The sequence below is a fragment of the Neoarius graeffei genome, chromosome 26 (genome assembly GCF_027579695.1).
Source record: "Neoarius graeffei isolate fNeoGra1 chromosome 26, fNeoGra1.pri, whole genome shotgun sequence".
NCBI classification, from domain to species: Eukaryota; Metazoa; Chordata; class Actinopteri; order Siluriformes; family Ariidae; genus Neoarius; species Neoarius graeffei.
Window position 1 is genome coordinate 7266775 of NC_083594.1, and position 16538 is coordinate 7283312.

Below are 16538 nucleotides of genomic sequence, written 5' to 3' on the forward strand. Positions count from 1 at the left end.
ATATCCTTGACTTCCAAGTGACGTCAAAGCAAAATAGAAACCCGGATGTCGGCCATGTTGGTGGAGATACAAATGCGGGGTTAAGCGACATTCCATACAAAACACAGTCACGCGTGCGCAACTCTCTTTGTTTTTCCACTGCTTTAAGCGTTCTTTTAGCTCTGCCATATCTTTGTGCTGAATATGGTTGTGGTCACAACGGGACTCGTGACCGTGGCACATTCCGATTTTTTAGAATTCCGTCCGTGATTCGGAAAGAAGGCGAGGAAACTCTGAGGGGTACTATGGAGAAGAGACGAGCGGATCAGGACACTTCGTCCAATGACCATTCCGTCCAATAGTTAAAACATTTCGTCCAAAGCCTTTTTCAGATGCACTATCAATTATTTTATATTTCAGGTATTCTGGTGTTCACGAACGAAAGCCCCGCGAGAGCGCTGCTCCGCGTGTAAAGATTTAACACGATCCAGCCGGCTTTAAAAATGAATAACTCAGCCAGGGGAGGTCACAGCGAAGCCAAATTTTACAGGCACCTCCCTCTAAGCCTGCCCCTTTGAAAGGTCGGTAGGACCGCGCCTTGGCCTGAGATTCATGAGCAAAGCCCCTGCGAGAGTGCTGCTCTGCGCTTGAAGATTTAATAAGATCCAGTCAGAAACATAGACATGCAAGCGAGCAGCCTGCAATGACAAGGGAGTGAACTCGTCCCAGGGTCAGCCAGTGGCACGGGCGGACATGGTTAAACCCCCCCCAGTACGCTCTTTATTGTCGAAGCGCACGCACTATGGCGCTCATTTGCTTTACAAAAATGTGTTTTGCTCCAGTCAAATTCCATTGAGAATTCCTCCTTTTTTCGAACAAATACCTGAAATATAAAATAACTGATAGTGCGTATGAAAAAGGCAGTGGACGAAATGGCCTGTATTCGTACTCGATGGTCGTCTTATCTTCAGAAAAGTCTGACTTTTTTTTTAATAATATGGGTCAAAACCACACACCTATCTTCTCTTTGTATCGAATCTTCGCTCGACCGTTCAAATCGTGGTAATACTGAGAAAATTCAGCATTGTTTACAGACGCTTTCAGCAGCTGCCATCCCAGTTGCTTTGTATATCCACCATCACGGCGGACGCTCATGACGTAGCAGGTTTTGATCACGTGGTTGCAAGTCACGGACGCTAAACCGGTCTGTTGTGGTAAAGAGAGAGCTGAGCCAAAAGGCAAAGCTCTCAATTTACTGGTCCATCTACGTTCCCACTCTCACCTATGGTCACGAGCTATGGGTAGTGACCGAAAGAATGAGATCGCGGATACAAGCGGTAGAAATGAGTTTTCTCCGCAGGGTGGCTGGGCTCTCTTTTAGAGACAGGGTGAGAAGCGTGGTCATTCGGGAGAGACTCGGAGTAGAACCGCTGCTCCTCCACATTGAAAGGAGTCAGTTGAGGTGGTTTGGGCACCTTGTTAGGATGCCCCCTGGACACTTTTCAAGGGAGGTTTTCTGGGCATGGCACACCGGGAGGAGACCCCGGGGCAGACCCAGGATACGCTGGAGAGATTACATCTCTCGGCTGGCCTGGGAACGCTTCGGTATTCCGCCGGAAGAGATGGTGGAGGTGGCCGAGGAGAAGGAAGTCTGGGCTGCTCTGCTTAGGCTGCTACCCCCGCGACCCGGATCCGGATAAGCGGTAGAAGATGGATGGATGGTTGCAAGTCATCTATACAGTACCTACAAGCAGCGATTAAGGGGGCCAAGCAGATTGATGTCATGATTGATGAAGACCAAATAAGTGCTTGTTCTCATGAAGTCAAAACATGAAGCTGTTGCTAAGATATTGCTTCAGTTCCTGTTTTCAGTTGTAAAAAGTAAAAAATAATGAACTTGTTTGTACATTTTAGGTCATGTTTCTAAATAAACAAATTCGTTTGAAGGGTATAGATGAAACGGAGGTTTTGTCCTGATTGATCTCACGATTCTGGGATCTAAGGCCATGTACACACGTAGCCGGGTATTTTTAAAACCAAACATTTTCCCCCCCTCCGTTTATAAAAATGTTTTATCCACACCACCTCGTCTTCGAAAAAAATCCCTTCCACACATAACCGAACATCTGCGTTTTCAATCACATTCATAAGCATTCCAAACCTGTAGATGGCATTATTTCCCCAAATCCTACCCCCTAATCACATCGCCTGTGCTCTTGGAGCAGTAGTTGGGCTTCTAAAATTAAACAAGTAAATAGCACCTGCACAATAATTAACGCTTTCAAGGCACTACTCCGATCCATTACTCTTTAGCTAGCCGCACACTACGCCGATTTTCAGCGTACCGAGCCAACTGAAGTCGCGAGTCAGGCGTAAAGACTAGTTTTCGATGGTACCGACTCATCTCACAGCCGATTCGAAAAACTAATCGGGAGCCAGACTGATCGGCGAGAGTCGCTAGCAATAGCCAATCATATCTTTCGCATATAACACGTGACATCATTAAACACAATTTCTAGCGCGAGAAATACGTGTTGGTAGCACCTAATGCAGGTATATACTGTAATTCCATAGACTGAAGCTTTATCCATAGACAGTGGGCTGGAAAGCCACTCTGCTCAAGTTGTGTGGCTGAATTCCAAATCGCTTTAACTCCCCTATATAAGTGCACTATTTAAGGTTGGGAATAATAGCTCATGCAGCCTAGATAGTGCGCTACATATTCCGTGTTGTGTCATTTGTAATTCAGCCTGTAGCATCTTCAAGTGTTGGATTTAACAGTAACTATATCCAATAGCCAATCACAAAGCTATTGTCACGTGTCGCTTCAATCGCGACTGCACTCGTCAACAGTCGGGGGATATGTGCGTGCCCTGTCGGGAGTCGGCTCTGAAATGGGTCGGTTCGGTACCACGTGGATCGCCGTGGTGTGCGGCTAGCTTAAGTCCATGCTTAATCTGGCTTCTGCAGTAAACAAAGGTCGCACGTTTGACGTCAGGGCAGATTTGTTGTCATTTTTTTGGCGCAGATTGTGACGTTCTAAAACGCAAAACTCCGGTTATCTCTGTCTACACGAAAAGGCATACACGGAGTTTTCAAAAATCTTCACTTTGCCCGGAGTTTTTTTAAATATTCGTTTTTGATGTGTTTTCATGTGGATGACAGGCCAAAACGTAGAAAAATATCTTCGATTTAGCAGATACCCGGCTACGTGTGGACGGGGTCTAAATTTTGTTACGATTAGATAAAATTTGTAAGAGAAAAAGCAGTTTTTGGAAAGCAGAACTTCCTGATCATGATATGGACTCTGTTTTTTTTTCTGATTAAAGACATAAATTTAGCTCTCTGTAATTTGTGCAGTCCGAATGCAGAGTCTAGCACTCTTGTTAACTGTGAGGCACTGAACATTGAAATAGTACTGGAGCATTAACCTTAAAGTGCATATCACGGGTAAATTCAGGAGCAAGATCAATGTAATTCTCCTATTTTATATTAAACTTTGGTCAAATATCTGTCACATTATGCATTCTCTGAAATTTTTTTTACCTTGCGCAATACCAGAAAAATTCAGTTGAAATCGAGCCATTTGAGGCGAATTGGTCCGCCTCTGAAAAAACTCGGCATTTGGATTTCCTGGGAAACACTGATTTTCGTGACGTCACGTATGTGCGGGACGCCTCCTTCTGAATCCTACGTCAGCGCTGGTGTGTTTATGAGAAAACGACCTGGTGGTTTTCTGCAAATTTCTTCACCGTTATCGCGTAATTATTAAAATGGTTAACAGCTGTATCGTCGGAGGGTGTAGCAACACCAGTCATGATGGGATTAGTACTCATCGTTTCCCAAAAGACCGGACAATGAGAGAGAAATGGGAGCGCTTGGTCTACACAGGCTGTGCACTGAAACCGTGCAAAGCTCTCGCAGCCTACTGGCGCTTCCGCAGGTGACGTCACGAATCTGGCTCCAGACTCCGTTGGGATTTTTCCAGACGCATTTTGTTATTTTATTTTTTTCTGCTGTAGACAGATGGCCTTGTGCAAAATTACCCTTCTGGATGAGTGTGTAAAGGGACAGACTTTCATATAAAAAAAACCTAAATTGGTCTAGAATAGGCGGCACGGTGGTGTAGTGGTTAGCGCTGTCGCCTCACAGCAAGAAGGTCCGGGTTCGAGCCCCGTGGCCGGCGAGGGCCTTTCTGTGCGGAGTTTGCATGTTCTCCCCGTGTCCGTGTGGGTTTCCTCCGGGTGCTCCGGTTTCCCCCACAGTCCAAAGACATGCAGGTTAGGTTAACTGGTGACTCTAAATTGACCGTAGGTGTGAATGGTTGTCTGTGTCTATGTGTCAGCCCTGTGATGACCTGGCGACTTGTCCAGGGTGTACCCCGCCTTTCGCCCGTAGTCAGCTGGGATAGGCTCCAGCTTGCCTGCGACCCTGTAGAACAGGATAAAGCGGCTACAGATAATGAGATGAGATGAGATGGTCTAGAATATGCACTTTAAAATGCATTAATATTCTATTACTTTGGATTGCTTTTCCATTGAAGTCATTATTTATTTTCGTCACAGTATTTTTGTGCACTCGCACTATAAACGTTGTTTGGCCACGTCTCGAAAGCGCGTCTCCAGGACACACCTGTACTTCGTGTACTTGTGATTGGATCACAAGTTTTGAATAGCGAAACAAGAATAAAGTCTTATTCACAGATCAGTACCGGAAAGTGGTGCATCAAAGCTCTTTTCTGAATGTAGATCACAGACTACACCATGTTACCAGACACGGGATACCTGTCTGAGAGACTCCGAGTGTGTCTACAGGAAGGCGACGAGAATCCACGCGACTTCACTTCCCTTTTCGACATGTCTCTGTTTAAGCTGTCCACAGACTCCCTCCCGAGCGTTATCAGGTCGCGCACTCATCTGGCTCCGTTTAGCATTCAGTAAAGACGGAGTGTTAACCGTGGCGTTGACATGAATTCTGAATTTTTCCCTTCTCAGAGCCTACAAGCAGCTGAATGTCAAACACGAGCCGCTGCAGCTGATCACGCCTCAGTTCGAAACACCGCTGCCGCCTCTGCAGCCTGCCGTAAGCAGTTTTCCGAGATAACGGTCATGTTTTACACGTGTACAAATGTCTTCTGTTTGTAGCTCATAGTACAGAAACCTCAGTGTGAGTTCTTTTTTTTTTTTTCCACCCCCACCTCAATGCAGGTTTTCCAGCCGGCCTTTAGGGACCTGCCCCCACCGATGCTCAACCTTTTTGACCTCGACGAGACGTTTTCTTCTGAGAAAGTGCGACTTGCTCAGCTGTCGAACAAATGTAAGTCCCCAGGTGTGATATTTGGTATGAACACGAGCATTACAAAGTGAGTAAATATATATTTTTTTAAACTTGGACTTTGTTCTGGGTTTACGATTGTAAACAAATTCAGAAGTACACTTTAAAAGTGTTACAAGGACGCAAAAATGAGTAAGTCTTATGAAGCTGTTATTTAATTTTCCAAAACTGGAACATCACAGTAATAAACTTTGGCCCAATCCCAATTCTAATTTCTACCCCTTCCCCTCCCCCTTCCCCTTGGCCCTTCCCCTTGAAACTGAGCTACAAGGGATAGGGCTTGAAATTCAACCCTTACGTATTGGGATAGCCCTTCAACGATCGCATATGTCATCGCGTACCTCCGTCAGCGTTTACGTTAGCAAAACGCGACGCGTCATTGGCTGCGACCAGCCGCTACAGTCAGAGCCAGAGGCAGAAATCTCTGCTGGCAGGGTGTGATTTGTTAACTAACACCACTGAATGGGATATCTTTGGCACTTCGTGCACCACATCCGACAGAATGAGGTGTCAGAACACTCATGTAAACAATAAAAGCGAGAATAACAGAACAAAACGTACGCAGTAAAGCAACCGAAAACAATACTCACTCCCAAAGCTTTTTAGCAGCAGCTTGGATTTCAGAAATCGCTGCTCATTCTCAGCTCGAAAGCGAATCAAGCGGCGTGTTTCCTCTGGATAACAACTTAAAACACGTAAATAATGGAGAAAATACATTTATGACAATCTTTCGCCGCGGGAACCGCCATCTTTCTGAAATCCGCATGAAATCTCGCTGAAATCCGCATGGCATTGTGGGAAATCACTCAAACCCCTTCGTTCGGAGTCAGCTCCAGGAAAATCTCCGTTTGGAGGGGTACAGAAGCCCTCCCCCTTCCCCTACCCCTCCGCGTTAACTGGGATTGGGATACCCCTACCCCTTCACGTGAACGCGCAAAATGGAGGGGAAGGGCCAAGGGGTTGGTCCAAGGGGTGAAATGGGATTCGGCCTTTGTCACAGTCAGAGGTGAAGCTTTAAAGCTCATAGGCAACGGTTTTCAATTTATACACATTTGAAACTTTATATGTTAAAAAACCCTCTGTAATTTTTTTCTGGTCCCGAGAAGTATTGTTAATAAATAATAATTAAAATAAGTTACAGGGATGAGAATTTTCCGCCGATTGGCGGATTTCCGACTTTTTCAGACCAAAATGATCATTTTTGAGATTGATGTAAATCTGTTGAGAATTTATTTTTGGGGGGGGGGGGGGTTTATGATTAACGATCTGTGGTCACCTTATAACGCAGACATCCCAAGTGTCCCGGAAGTTCCGGGAGTCTCCTGCATATTGATAGAAGCGAGCAAGAGCGTGCGCGCGCAACATTAAGGTCTGCATCACGCATCTTAGAATGTGCGCGCGCGAGGGAGACTGTGTGCAGTGTTGCCAAATACTGCTGACGTTTTCCATCCCAAAATATGTTCAAAACCCGCCAAAATGCACTTAAAACCACCCAATCTGGCAACGCTGCCTGTGTGCCTGTTCATGTCGCGCATGCCAGACAAAGAGCATCTTGATTGGGTTACTCAGCAAAATAAGCCAATCAGCTTTCAGTGTGGGCGGGCTTTTATCTCTTTTCTCGAGGACCGGAGTTTTCAGTTGTATTGAGTCAGTGCAGCCTACAGGATCGGCACGGCAGAGAGAGAGCGCGCGCCCCAAAATATATATATCAATTACATGTCATATATAAGTGTGTATCTTTTATAAATGGGGTTAGCTTATCTAATGTAGCATGTTGGGGAGAATCATGTCTGCCCAAATTTTTTAGGCCGAGATGAACTTATAGTTTTTGATTTAAAAAAAATGTACAATATGTAATGCCCATTGTACACGCCTGTTCTTTAATTCAAAATCACCATCTTGATCTTCAAATTGACCGTATGGTATCTGTATTACATTACACAACATCCTGTCCAGATAAAACCGAGTTCGTACACACAACAGTTGAAAGGGAAGTGATGAGTGATGTTGAATGTTGCCTGCTTAATATGCAAGACCTCCTGCTACCATGATAACATCAGAAGAAAGCTTAAGAGAATTATATGATAGAACTTTTTTCTGGTTTGCACTTCATTTTAAAGGATTAGAGTATTCAAAGACATGAATAGCAAAAATGCAGAAATATAATACTGTAGAGCTCGTTTATATTAAAAGGTGCATTGATTTTTTTTGAAATCATCAAATGTGAATTGATTAAAAACAAGTCTCTTGTACCATATTAATCATTTTCACCTGGGAGTCCACCAAGAAGGGGAATTTATTTCCAAATACATTGCAACTTTTTTGCTGATAAAATTAATGGTTTTGGGGTAAAAAAAAAAAAAAGCCAAAAATCATTAGCCCCGGGCGGCACGGTGGTGTAGTGGTTAGCGCTGTCGCCTCACAGCAAGAAGGTCCGGGTTCGAGCCCCGTGGCCGGCGAGGGCCTTTCTGTGCGGAGTTTGCATGTTCTCCCCGTGTCCGCGTGGGTTTCCTCCGGGTGCTCCGGTTTCCCCCACAGTCCAAAGACATGCAGGTTAGGTTAACTGGTGACTCTAAATTGACCGTAGGTGTGAATGTGAGTGTGAATGGTTGTCTGTGTCTATGTGTCAGCCCTGTGATGACCTGGCGACTTGTCCAGGGTGTACCCCGCCTTTCGCCCGTAGTCAGCTGGGATAGGCTCCAGCTTGCCTGCAACCCTGTAGAAGGATAAAGCGGCTAGAGATAATGAGATGAGATGAGATTTTCATGACCACTCGGCGCGTGGCGTCATTCAAGACAAACAAACCGCTTGAGTTGAGTCCACTTCCATTTATTTGCATTGCCATTTGGCTTGAGTGCAGATGTGCGTTTGAGAATTCCCATCTCATCTCATCTCATTATCTCTAGCCGCTTTATCCTTCTACAGGGTCGCAGGCAAGCTGGAGCCTATCCCAGCTGACTATGGGTGAAAGGCGGGGTACACCCTGGACAAGTCGCCAGGTCATCACAGGGCTGACACATAGACACAGACAACCATTCACACTCACATTCACACCTACGCTCAATTTAGAGTCACCAGTTAACCTAACCTGCATGTCTTTGGACTGTGGGGGAAACCGGAGCACCCGGAGGAAACCCACGCGGACACGGGGAGAACATGCAAACTCCACACAGAAAGGCCCTCGCCGGCCCCGGGGCTCGAACCCAGGACCTTCTTGCTGTGAGGCGACAGCGCTAACCACTACACCACCGTGCCGCCCGCGTTTGGGAATTTCCAAAGAAAAACCATGCCTTATTAGGGGTGTTCACACGGCAACTTTTACTCCGGTGTAGCACCGGGGCCGCCCCGGTAGAGCGTTCACACGGTACAAAGTTATACCGGTGGGTGTAGCCCCTGAAAGCTGCTTAAACCGGTGCAAATCTAACCCTGCTCGAGAGGTGGTTTAAGAAATTTACTCCGGAGTAAATGCTAGTTTGCGGGGCAGCACCGATATAAAATGGGACGTCTGAACGCTACGGGGTAGACTCGCTACACGTGACGAGAGTTGATTACATACGGGCATTGCATAATTTGCATCCTGGTATTTTGCGCTTCCAAAATGGCGAATATCAACAACAGCAACAGAACTGCGTGTCTTCCAGTGTTGCCAGATTGGGCGGTTTTAAGTGCATTTTGGCGGATTTGAACATATTTTGGGCTGGAAAACGTCAGCAGTATCTGGCAACACTGGTGTCTTCATCCACGTTGTTTTCCCGGTGCTTGGTGATGCCATGACAACCGGGAAAAGGAAGTACATTTTCACGCATGCGCATATTTCATTTCTGCATTATTACTATCATAGCACGGTCACAAAAACTGCCGTGTGAACGCAAGTGGGGCTGCACCGGTGCTAACACGCTTCTCTCTAGTAAGCAGGGTTGTGACGTGTGAACGCTCCACAAAATTTACACCGGTGTAAGATATATCGCAACAAAATACATCGGTGCAGCATCGATGCCGTGTGAACACCCCTATTGTTGTGCAGTGAACTGTAACAACGGGACCGGTTCAGGAAGAAGTTTTCACCTTTTTCCGAGAGACGAGAAGAGGCGGAGAGAGTGGCTTGTGCGCGTGAAGCGAGAGGGTTGGCAGCCGGGTAAATACGCCACTCTGTGCTCCGATCACTTTTTAAAGAATCCCCATGTGTTGGAGAGTTTACGTGTCAATGTCGGACAGAGAAGGCTCAAACCTGACGCTGTTCTGACAAAATTCGAGCACAAACTCAAGCAGTCAAAGGAGAAACGGAGCAGCAGCGCTCAAGCAAAAAGGAGAAGATTGGAGGGAAACATTTTTACCTTTGCTTGCAATTGACAAGTCAAGAATCCTGAGGGATCCTGTACAATCATTGTGGAAATGAGACAAAGGGATATTTCCTCGCTTAGAGTCGGCTATAAATAGTATAATGCCGCGGATGGCAGGCTAATGTGGCCGACCGGCGCACTGTCCAGTAATCGTTCCCTATATCCACTAGGGAGGGCGGTTTAATTATTCTTCTAAAGGGCTCTTATTTAGTATTACGACAAAAGTAGGAATTTATCATAACTACCAGGATAAATCGTTCGGGCGCGAGTCTTGTTGAGGTCACCATGATCAGAGTCGGCCGAGTCGCTGTCGGATTCCGAGGCCGCACGGTCAAACCAGTGAGCCACATTCAGGTTCATACATATACAGTTTCACCTCTCGATATTCAGTTTGGAGAGTTCCTGCTCTCGGTCTGTTTGGCTTAAATGACATCACGGCGACGGGCCCCTGGCGGTGAAAGTGCACTTAAGTGAGATGCAAACAAACCTTCGGAACTTGCGCCAACCAGTATATTTTAACCGTTTTATTCAATTTTAGGGTGCAAATTAGACACCAGGAAGATTGAATTCGCTGTTTGGGTCGTTCATCTAGAAAATAAAAGCTGATATTCTACGTTCCACCTCCGACCCTTGCGTATGACCTTTAAGTTGAAGTTTTGCGACATTCGCAATTCCTCAGGACAGAGAAGTTTACGATTTTTGGTTTCTCGGTAACATGAGAACCTTTTTTTTTTGGTCTTATAAACTTGTTTCATGGATGTTCTACAACAGTGAAACTAGAAATGGATAAATGTGCATTATTAATAAATGCAAAAATTGTAATAATTGGTAAACTGCTGTCGTGTAAGAGGAATAAAACACTTCAGAGCATGCTGTCATGAGAAAATAATCAACTCTCCCTCTCCCCCAGCCCATCGTTGATTATTTTACCGTAACATAACGCTCCCAAGTGTTTTATTCTTCACTTCTTTTTTTTTTTGAGAGAGAGAACAGCTCATGTTTCTCAAGCAGCAACCGCCCGTATGCGTCCTTTATGCAGGGATGAGAGTTTTCCGCTTTTCGGCGGATTTCCGCTTTTTCTGAGCAAAAATCGATATTATGCCAAATCCGTTGAGATTTTTTTTTCATTGAGGGGGGTTGGGGTATGTTCCTTTGTGATACTCAGGTGGTGTTTACATTAGACCGTATCCATCTCGTTTTCGTCGCGGATGCACTGTCCGTTCACATTAAAACGCCGGGAAACGACTCCACAGGCGGAACAACTTGAATCCGCCAGGGCCCACGTATTCAACCCAGTTCGTATCTGATCCGGTGCTGTTTAAACATTGAGGAACAAGGAAACGCAGTGCTGAGCTCTAGCTGACGTCGTCATTGGACAATGTCACTGTGACATCCACCTTCCTGATTCGCTGGCGTTGGGATCACACACACAGCGGCTCAGTCCCGAATCATTGCTCGTGCGCTTCACTCGCGTGCTCTGTGAGCTGCGCAGGGCCGGAGTGCGCACCCTCCGGAGGGCACTCGCTGTTCAGGGCGGAGTGATTTGGAGCGCAGGAGGAAGCGCTGAGCCGCACTGAGGTTTATTTACACATTTCAACTTATTTACCTCCTTCAGGCGCTTAAACTCAGTGAGAACATGAACATCACAGCCAGGTGTGTTTATCTGCTGGAGAAGGTGTTCGCTTGCCATCCTTCCACTTGCAAGTGGTGAGTGACTTGCGCATGCCCGATATGCACTGGGATCATGTGACGTGCCGTCTAATTAGTCATGTGATTAGCGTATCCGTGTATTGGCGTTGCTGTGTGCACGCAAATCGTGTATTGGCGTTGCTGTGTGCACGCGAATCATTTTAAAAACGTTAATCTGATGATCCGCTGATACGGTCTAATGTAAACCCCACCTAAGTCTCGCGGTAGAATACGTGTTATCTACAATGTAATTGGCCAGAACATCACTGGCGAGAGCGTGATAGCCAATCATAACAGTTCTTACAAAAGTGTGAAAGAGAACAAAAGCCAATCATAACAGTTCTTACAAAAGTACCCGCATCGTTCTATTTTATCGAAACTTGCACATGTTCATCGTCGCTGCGCTTCAAAAATACGTTTCTCTTTCGTATCGGCTTTTTTACTCAAAATGCCGAATACAATTGACAAGCGAGACGAAGCGAAGGTGCGTGAAATCGATGCTGGTATAAAAACAGAGAGAGGACTGACAAGCTTTCGTCTTTGGCCAAAAAGCTGAAGAAGAAGTCGAAATGATTAAATGAAAATGAGAAGTGACTGTGAACTATAAATAATTGTATAAAGCGTACACAGACATTATCCCATAAACTTAGCATCCGTTTGATTTAATACACTGAACATGTATATGATGGTCAGTAAATCTGAATTAATGCTGACAGTTTTGAAAACTTAAATATTTCAAAAGACTTTTTGAAATCATATGCAACTAATGAGGACATAGGGCGACTGACCTTTCCTCCCTAAGAAATTTTATTTAATATATGAACATTTTGATAATTAATAAAGCTTACATTTAATGTGAATTTAGTTTGTCATTTTTGTTGATCATAAATTATAACCATACCCTTGAATGTAGAATGTGATTTTATTTTGAATTCAAACAATACTCCTGGGGCGGCACGGTGGTGTAGTGGTTAGCGCTGTCGCCTCACAGCAAGAAGGTCTGGGTTCGAGCCCCGTGGCCGGCGAGGGCCTTTCTGTGTGGAGTTTGCATGTTCTCCCCGTGTCCGCGTGGGTTTCCTCCGGGTGCTCCGGTTTCCCCCACAGTCCAAAGACATGCAGGTTAGGTTAACTGGTGACTCTAAATTGAGCGTAGGTGTGAATGTGAGTGTGAATGGTTGTCTGTGTCTATGTGTCAGCCCTGTGATGACCTGGCGACTTGTCCAGGGTGTACCCCGCCTTTCGCCCGTAGTCAGCTGGGATAGGGTCCAGCTTGCCTGCGACCCTGTAGAAGGATAAAGCAGCTAGAGATAATGAGATGAGATGAGACAATACTCCTATTGATTTGAAACATATTTTCATGTAAATATATAAAAAAGACAACAGATTTTTTATCTACTACAGCTCAGATTGCAGGAAAAGTGGTTTGTAAGGCCTTATTTTTCAAAATTTTTCCTGGGGGGTAATCCCTCCCAGGCCCCCGGCTTCGGGCGCCATCTTGTTTTCTGCTTTTTTGGTGACCACCCACTCTCATCCCTGTTTATTCCTGATTCCCGGTATAGAGATGAGAATGAAAAGTCCTTTAAATGTCTTTGTGTGATTCGTCCAGGCACCGACGACGATCTTGAGTTTTACGTGCGGAAATGCGGAGACATCTTGGGGGTCACGGGAAAGCTGGATAAAGAAAAACAAGACGCCAAGCACATCCTCGAACACATCTTCTTTCAGGTTGTGGAGTTTAAAAAGCTCAATCAGGTGCGTTCAATACTCGCAAAATGTTTTGGTTTACTGATAACGGTTTTTTTTTTTTAAAATAAATTAATCTGACGTATCAGTGTCTGCGTTTTCTTTCTCCAGGAGCATGATGTTGATACAGCACAGACGAGGTTTTCTCCGTCCTGAAGCAGGAAGTTCGGGCATCATCAGATTTCCACACACAATGTGAAACAGGCTGATCGGGGAACAATTACTACGTTAAAAATAATTTCAGAACTAATTAACATTCACAGGGACTAAATACTACTTTTTGAAAAGGATTTCCAATTAGCATTTTACAAAGCAAAAAGGATTGTTTTTTTTTAAACCATGACTACTGGAATTGCTTTCAGTAATGAGATGTTGACAAGAGAAAGAGAACTTTAAAAAGTGTAGATAGTCCACCACGCATCGTAACCAGCGATGTGGCAATAATACTGATATATCACAGCTAACAAGTGCTCCGATGACAATAAGGCCAGGCACAAGTGCATCACTCGTGAAAAGTTCATTTTTGTTAATTTATTGAAAAGTAAGTCACCTTGAAGGCAGTTATCGCTTGTAACTCGCTCACTGTCTGCTTCATCGCACCACACCATCATTTTCCTTTCACAGCACGTCCGGAAGTGTTTTATTCCTCTTACACCACAGCAGTTTGACTATTACAGTTTTCTTTTTATTTTATAACACTTCATGTCACGTGCTTTGTCCATTTATAGTTAACGAAGCAAATTTATCACTTCATCAGCAGCCTCTCGTCTCTGCTCCGCTCCTTCTTTCTCGACACTAATACAACCCCGATTCCAAAAAAGTTGGGACAAAGTACAAATTGTAAATAAAAACGGAATGCAATGATGTGGAAGTTTCAAAATTCCATATTTTATTCAGAATAGAACATAGATGACATATCAAATGTTTAAACTGAGAAAATGTATCATTTAAAGAGAAAAATTAGGTGATTTTAAATTTCATGACAACAACACATCTCAAAAAAGTTGGGACAAGGCCATGTTTCCCACTGTGAGACATCCCCTTTTCTCTTTACAACAGTCTGTAAACGTCTGGGGACTGAGGAGACAAGTTGCTCAAGTTTAGGGATAGGAATGTTAACCCATTCTTGTCTAATGTAGGATTCTAGTTGCTCAACTGTCTTAGGTCTTTTTTGTCGTATCTTGCGTTTTATGATGCGCCAAATGTTTTCTATGGGTGAAAGATCTGGACTGCAGGCTGGCCAGTTCAGTACCCGGACCCTTCTTCTACGCAGCCATGATGCTGTAATTGATGCAGTATGTGGTTTGGCATTGTCATGTTGGAAAATGCAAGGTCTTCCCTGAAAGAGACGTCGTCTGGATGGGAGCATATGTTGCTCTAGAACCTGGATATACCTTTCAGCATCGATGGTGTCTTTCCAGATGTGTAAGCTGCCCATGCCACATGCACTAATGCAACCCCATACCATCAGAGATGCAGGCTTCTGAACTGAGCGCTGATAACAACTTGGGTCGTCCTTCTCCTCTTTAGTCCGAATGACACAGCGTCCCTGATTTCCATAAAGAACTTCAAATTTTGATTCGTCTGACCACAGAACAGTTTTCCACTTTGCCACAGTCCATTTTAAATTAGCTTTGGCCCAGAGAAGACGTCTGCGCTTCTGGATCATGTTTAGATACGGCTTCTTCTTTGAACTATAGAGTTTTAGCTGGCAACGGCGGATGGCACGGTGAATTGTGTTCACAGATAATGTTCTCTGGAAATATTCCTGAGCCCATTTTGTGATTTCCAATACAGAAGCATGCCTGTATGTGATGCAGTGCCGTCTAAGGGCCCGAAGATCACGGGCACCCGGTATGGTTTTCCGGCCTTGACCCTTACGCACAGAGATTCTTCCAGATTCTCTGAATCTTTTGATGATATTATGCACTGTAGATGATATGTTCAAACTCTTTGCAATTTTACACTGTTGAACTCCTTTCCGATATTGCTCCACTATTTGTCGGCGCAGAATTAGGGGGATTGGTGATCCTCTTCCCATCTTTACTTCTGAGCGCCGCTGCCACTCCAAGATGCTCTTTTTATACCCAGTCATGTTAATGACCTATTGCCAATTGACCTAATGAGTTACAATTTGGTCCTCCAGCTGTTCCTTTTTTGTACCTTTAACTTTTCCAGCCTCTTATTGCCCCTGTCCCAACTTTTTTGAGATGTGTTGCTGTCATGAAATTTCAAAATGTCTCACTTTCGACATTTGATATGTTGTCTATGTTCTATTGTGAATGCAATATCAGTTTTTGAGATTTGTAAATTATTGCATTCCGTTTTTTATTTACAATTTGTACTTTGTCCCAACTTTTTTTGGAATCGGGGTTGTACATTTATAAGAAAATATCACGTAAACAAAAGCTCACACGCATCCAACTTGGCAATCTTTCCTGAAGACTATCCTCTGGTGGAAAACTTAAAATAATTGCTTTCACTCTTCTTTGATAAACTAAACATCTTACAGAAAGCGTCACTAGAGAAATACCCTGCACACTCTTAGAAAAAGTACATTATTGTACCTTTAGGGTTACAATGGCTCGTCATTGGATCCATACCCTCTAAAATACTTATTTGTACCCTTTAAATAGCGCTAGGGGACATGTACATTTTTGGCCACATAATTACCTCAAGGCTCAATAACGAGCCCTAAGGGGTACATTAGTGTTGTCAGTTGTACCTCAGGAGACAGAAATGGACTCCTATTGTACCCTTATTTCTGACAGCGTGGTAAATTAAATTAAAACACCACAACACATTTCAACGACACTATTTTCCTAGACCTACTGTGAAATCACCATCTGGTTCGCGGCGCTTTGAGCAGCCTGTATGTTTATTTTTTGACCCTGCTATATTGAAGCATTTATGTTATTTTGAATAAAATGTTTTCTACAGTTCCTTGGAATGAGCACGCAGTCATTAATATAAATAAATCACTTTATTTCATTTACTAAAAACATACACATCTTTACAATACTTCTTCACTTGAGTCAACATGGAGTCAGGATCCTGCAAAATACACACAAAAACTGTTAGGAACTCAAGCACAACCGATAGAACTTTTAATATAATTTCAGGATAGGATTTTAAAGTCTTACCAAGAGCAAGTGTCCGTGTACACCTGAATTACACACCCAAGTTTCGCGACAAATTCTTCTGTTGTTCATCAGTCAGTTCCAACACAGCATGGCGCAGGTTTGAATCCTGAAAGGTGAACTCCCTGCAAAACCTCAGACCATCTGGCGGCGTTCCTGACCAGATCAGCGAGGAAATCTCTGCCAGAGTTGGAGGTGTAGCTTGATAATTTGGACTCCATATGAGCTCCATCTTACTGGAATCCAAGCACAACTTGGGGCTGTCCATGTTCGGTTTGATGAGCGAGACTTCCCATAAAGGGTGCGAGGTTGT

The 16538-nt window shown here is 44.4% G+C and overlaps 1 protein-coding gene across 3 annotated transcripts in view; it reads left to right on the plus strand.

Moving 5' to 3' along the window:
• The window catches only part of ift52 (intraflagellar transport 52 homolog (Chlamydomonas)), a 44025-nt gene extending 30076 nt beyond the window's left edge, over positions 1–13949 (plus strand). For all 3 annotated transcript variants that reach the window (XM_060910755.1, XM_060910752.1, XM_060910753.1), the window contains exons 10-14: positions 4728–4882; positions 4974–5061; positions 5187–5295; positions 12949–13094; positions 13197–13949. In XM_060910755.1, coding sequence (XP_060766738.1) covers positions 4728–4882; positions 4974–5061; positions 5187–5295; positions 12949–13094; positions 13197–13241 — 543 coding nt within the window. In that variant the 3' untranslated portion in view covers positions 13242–13949. The remainder of the gene's footprint in view (positions 1–4727; positions 4883–4973; positions 5062–5186; positions 5296–12948; positions 13095–13196) is intronic.
• Positions 13950–16538: the final 2589 nt, after the last annotated feature.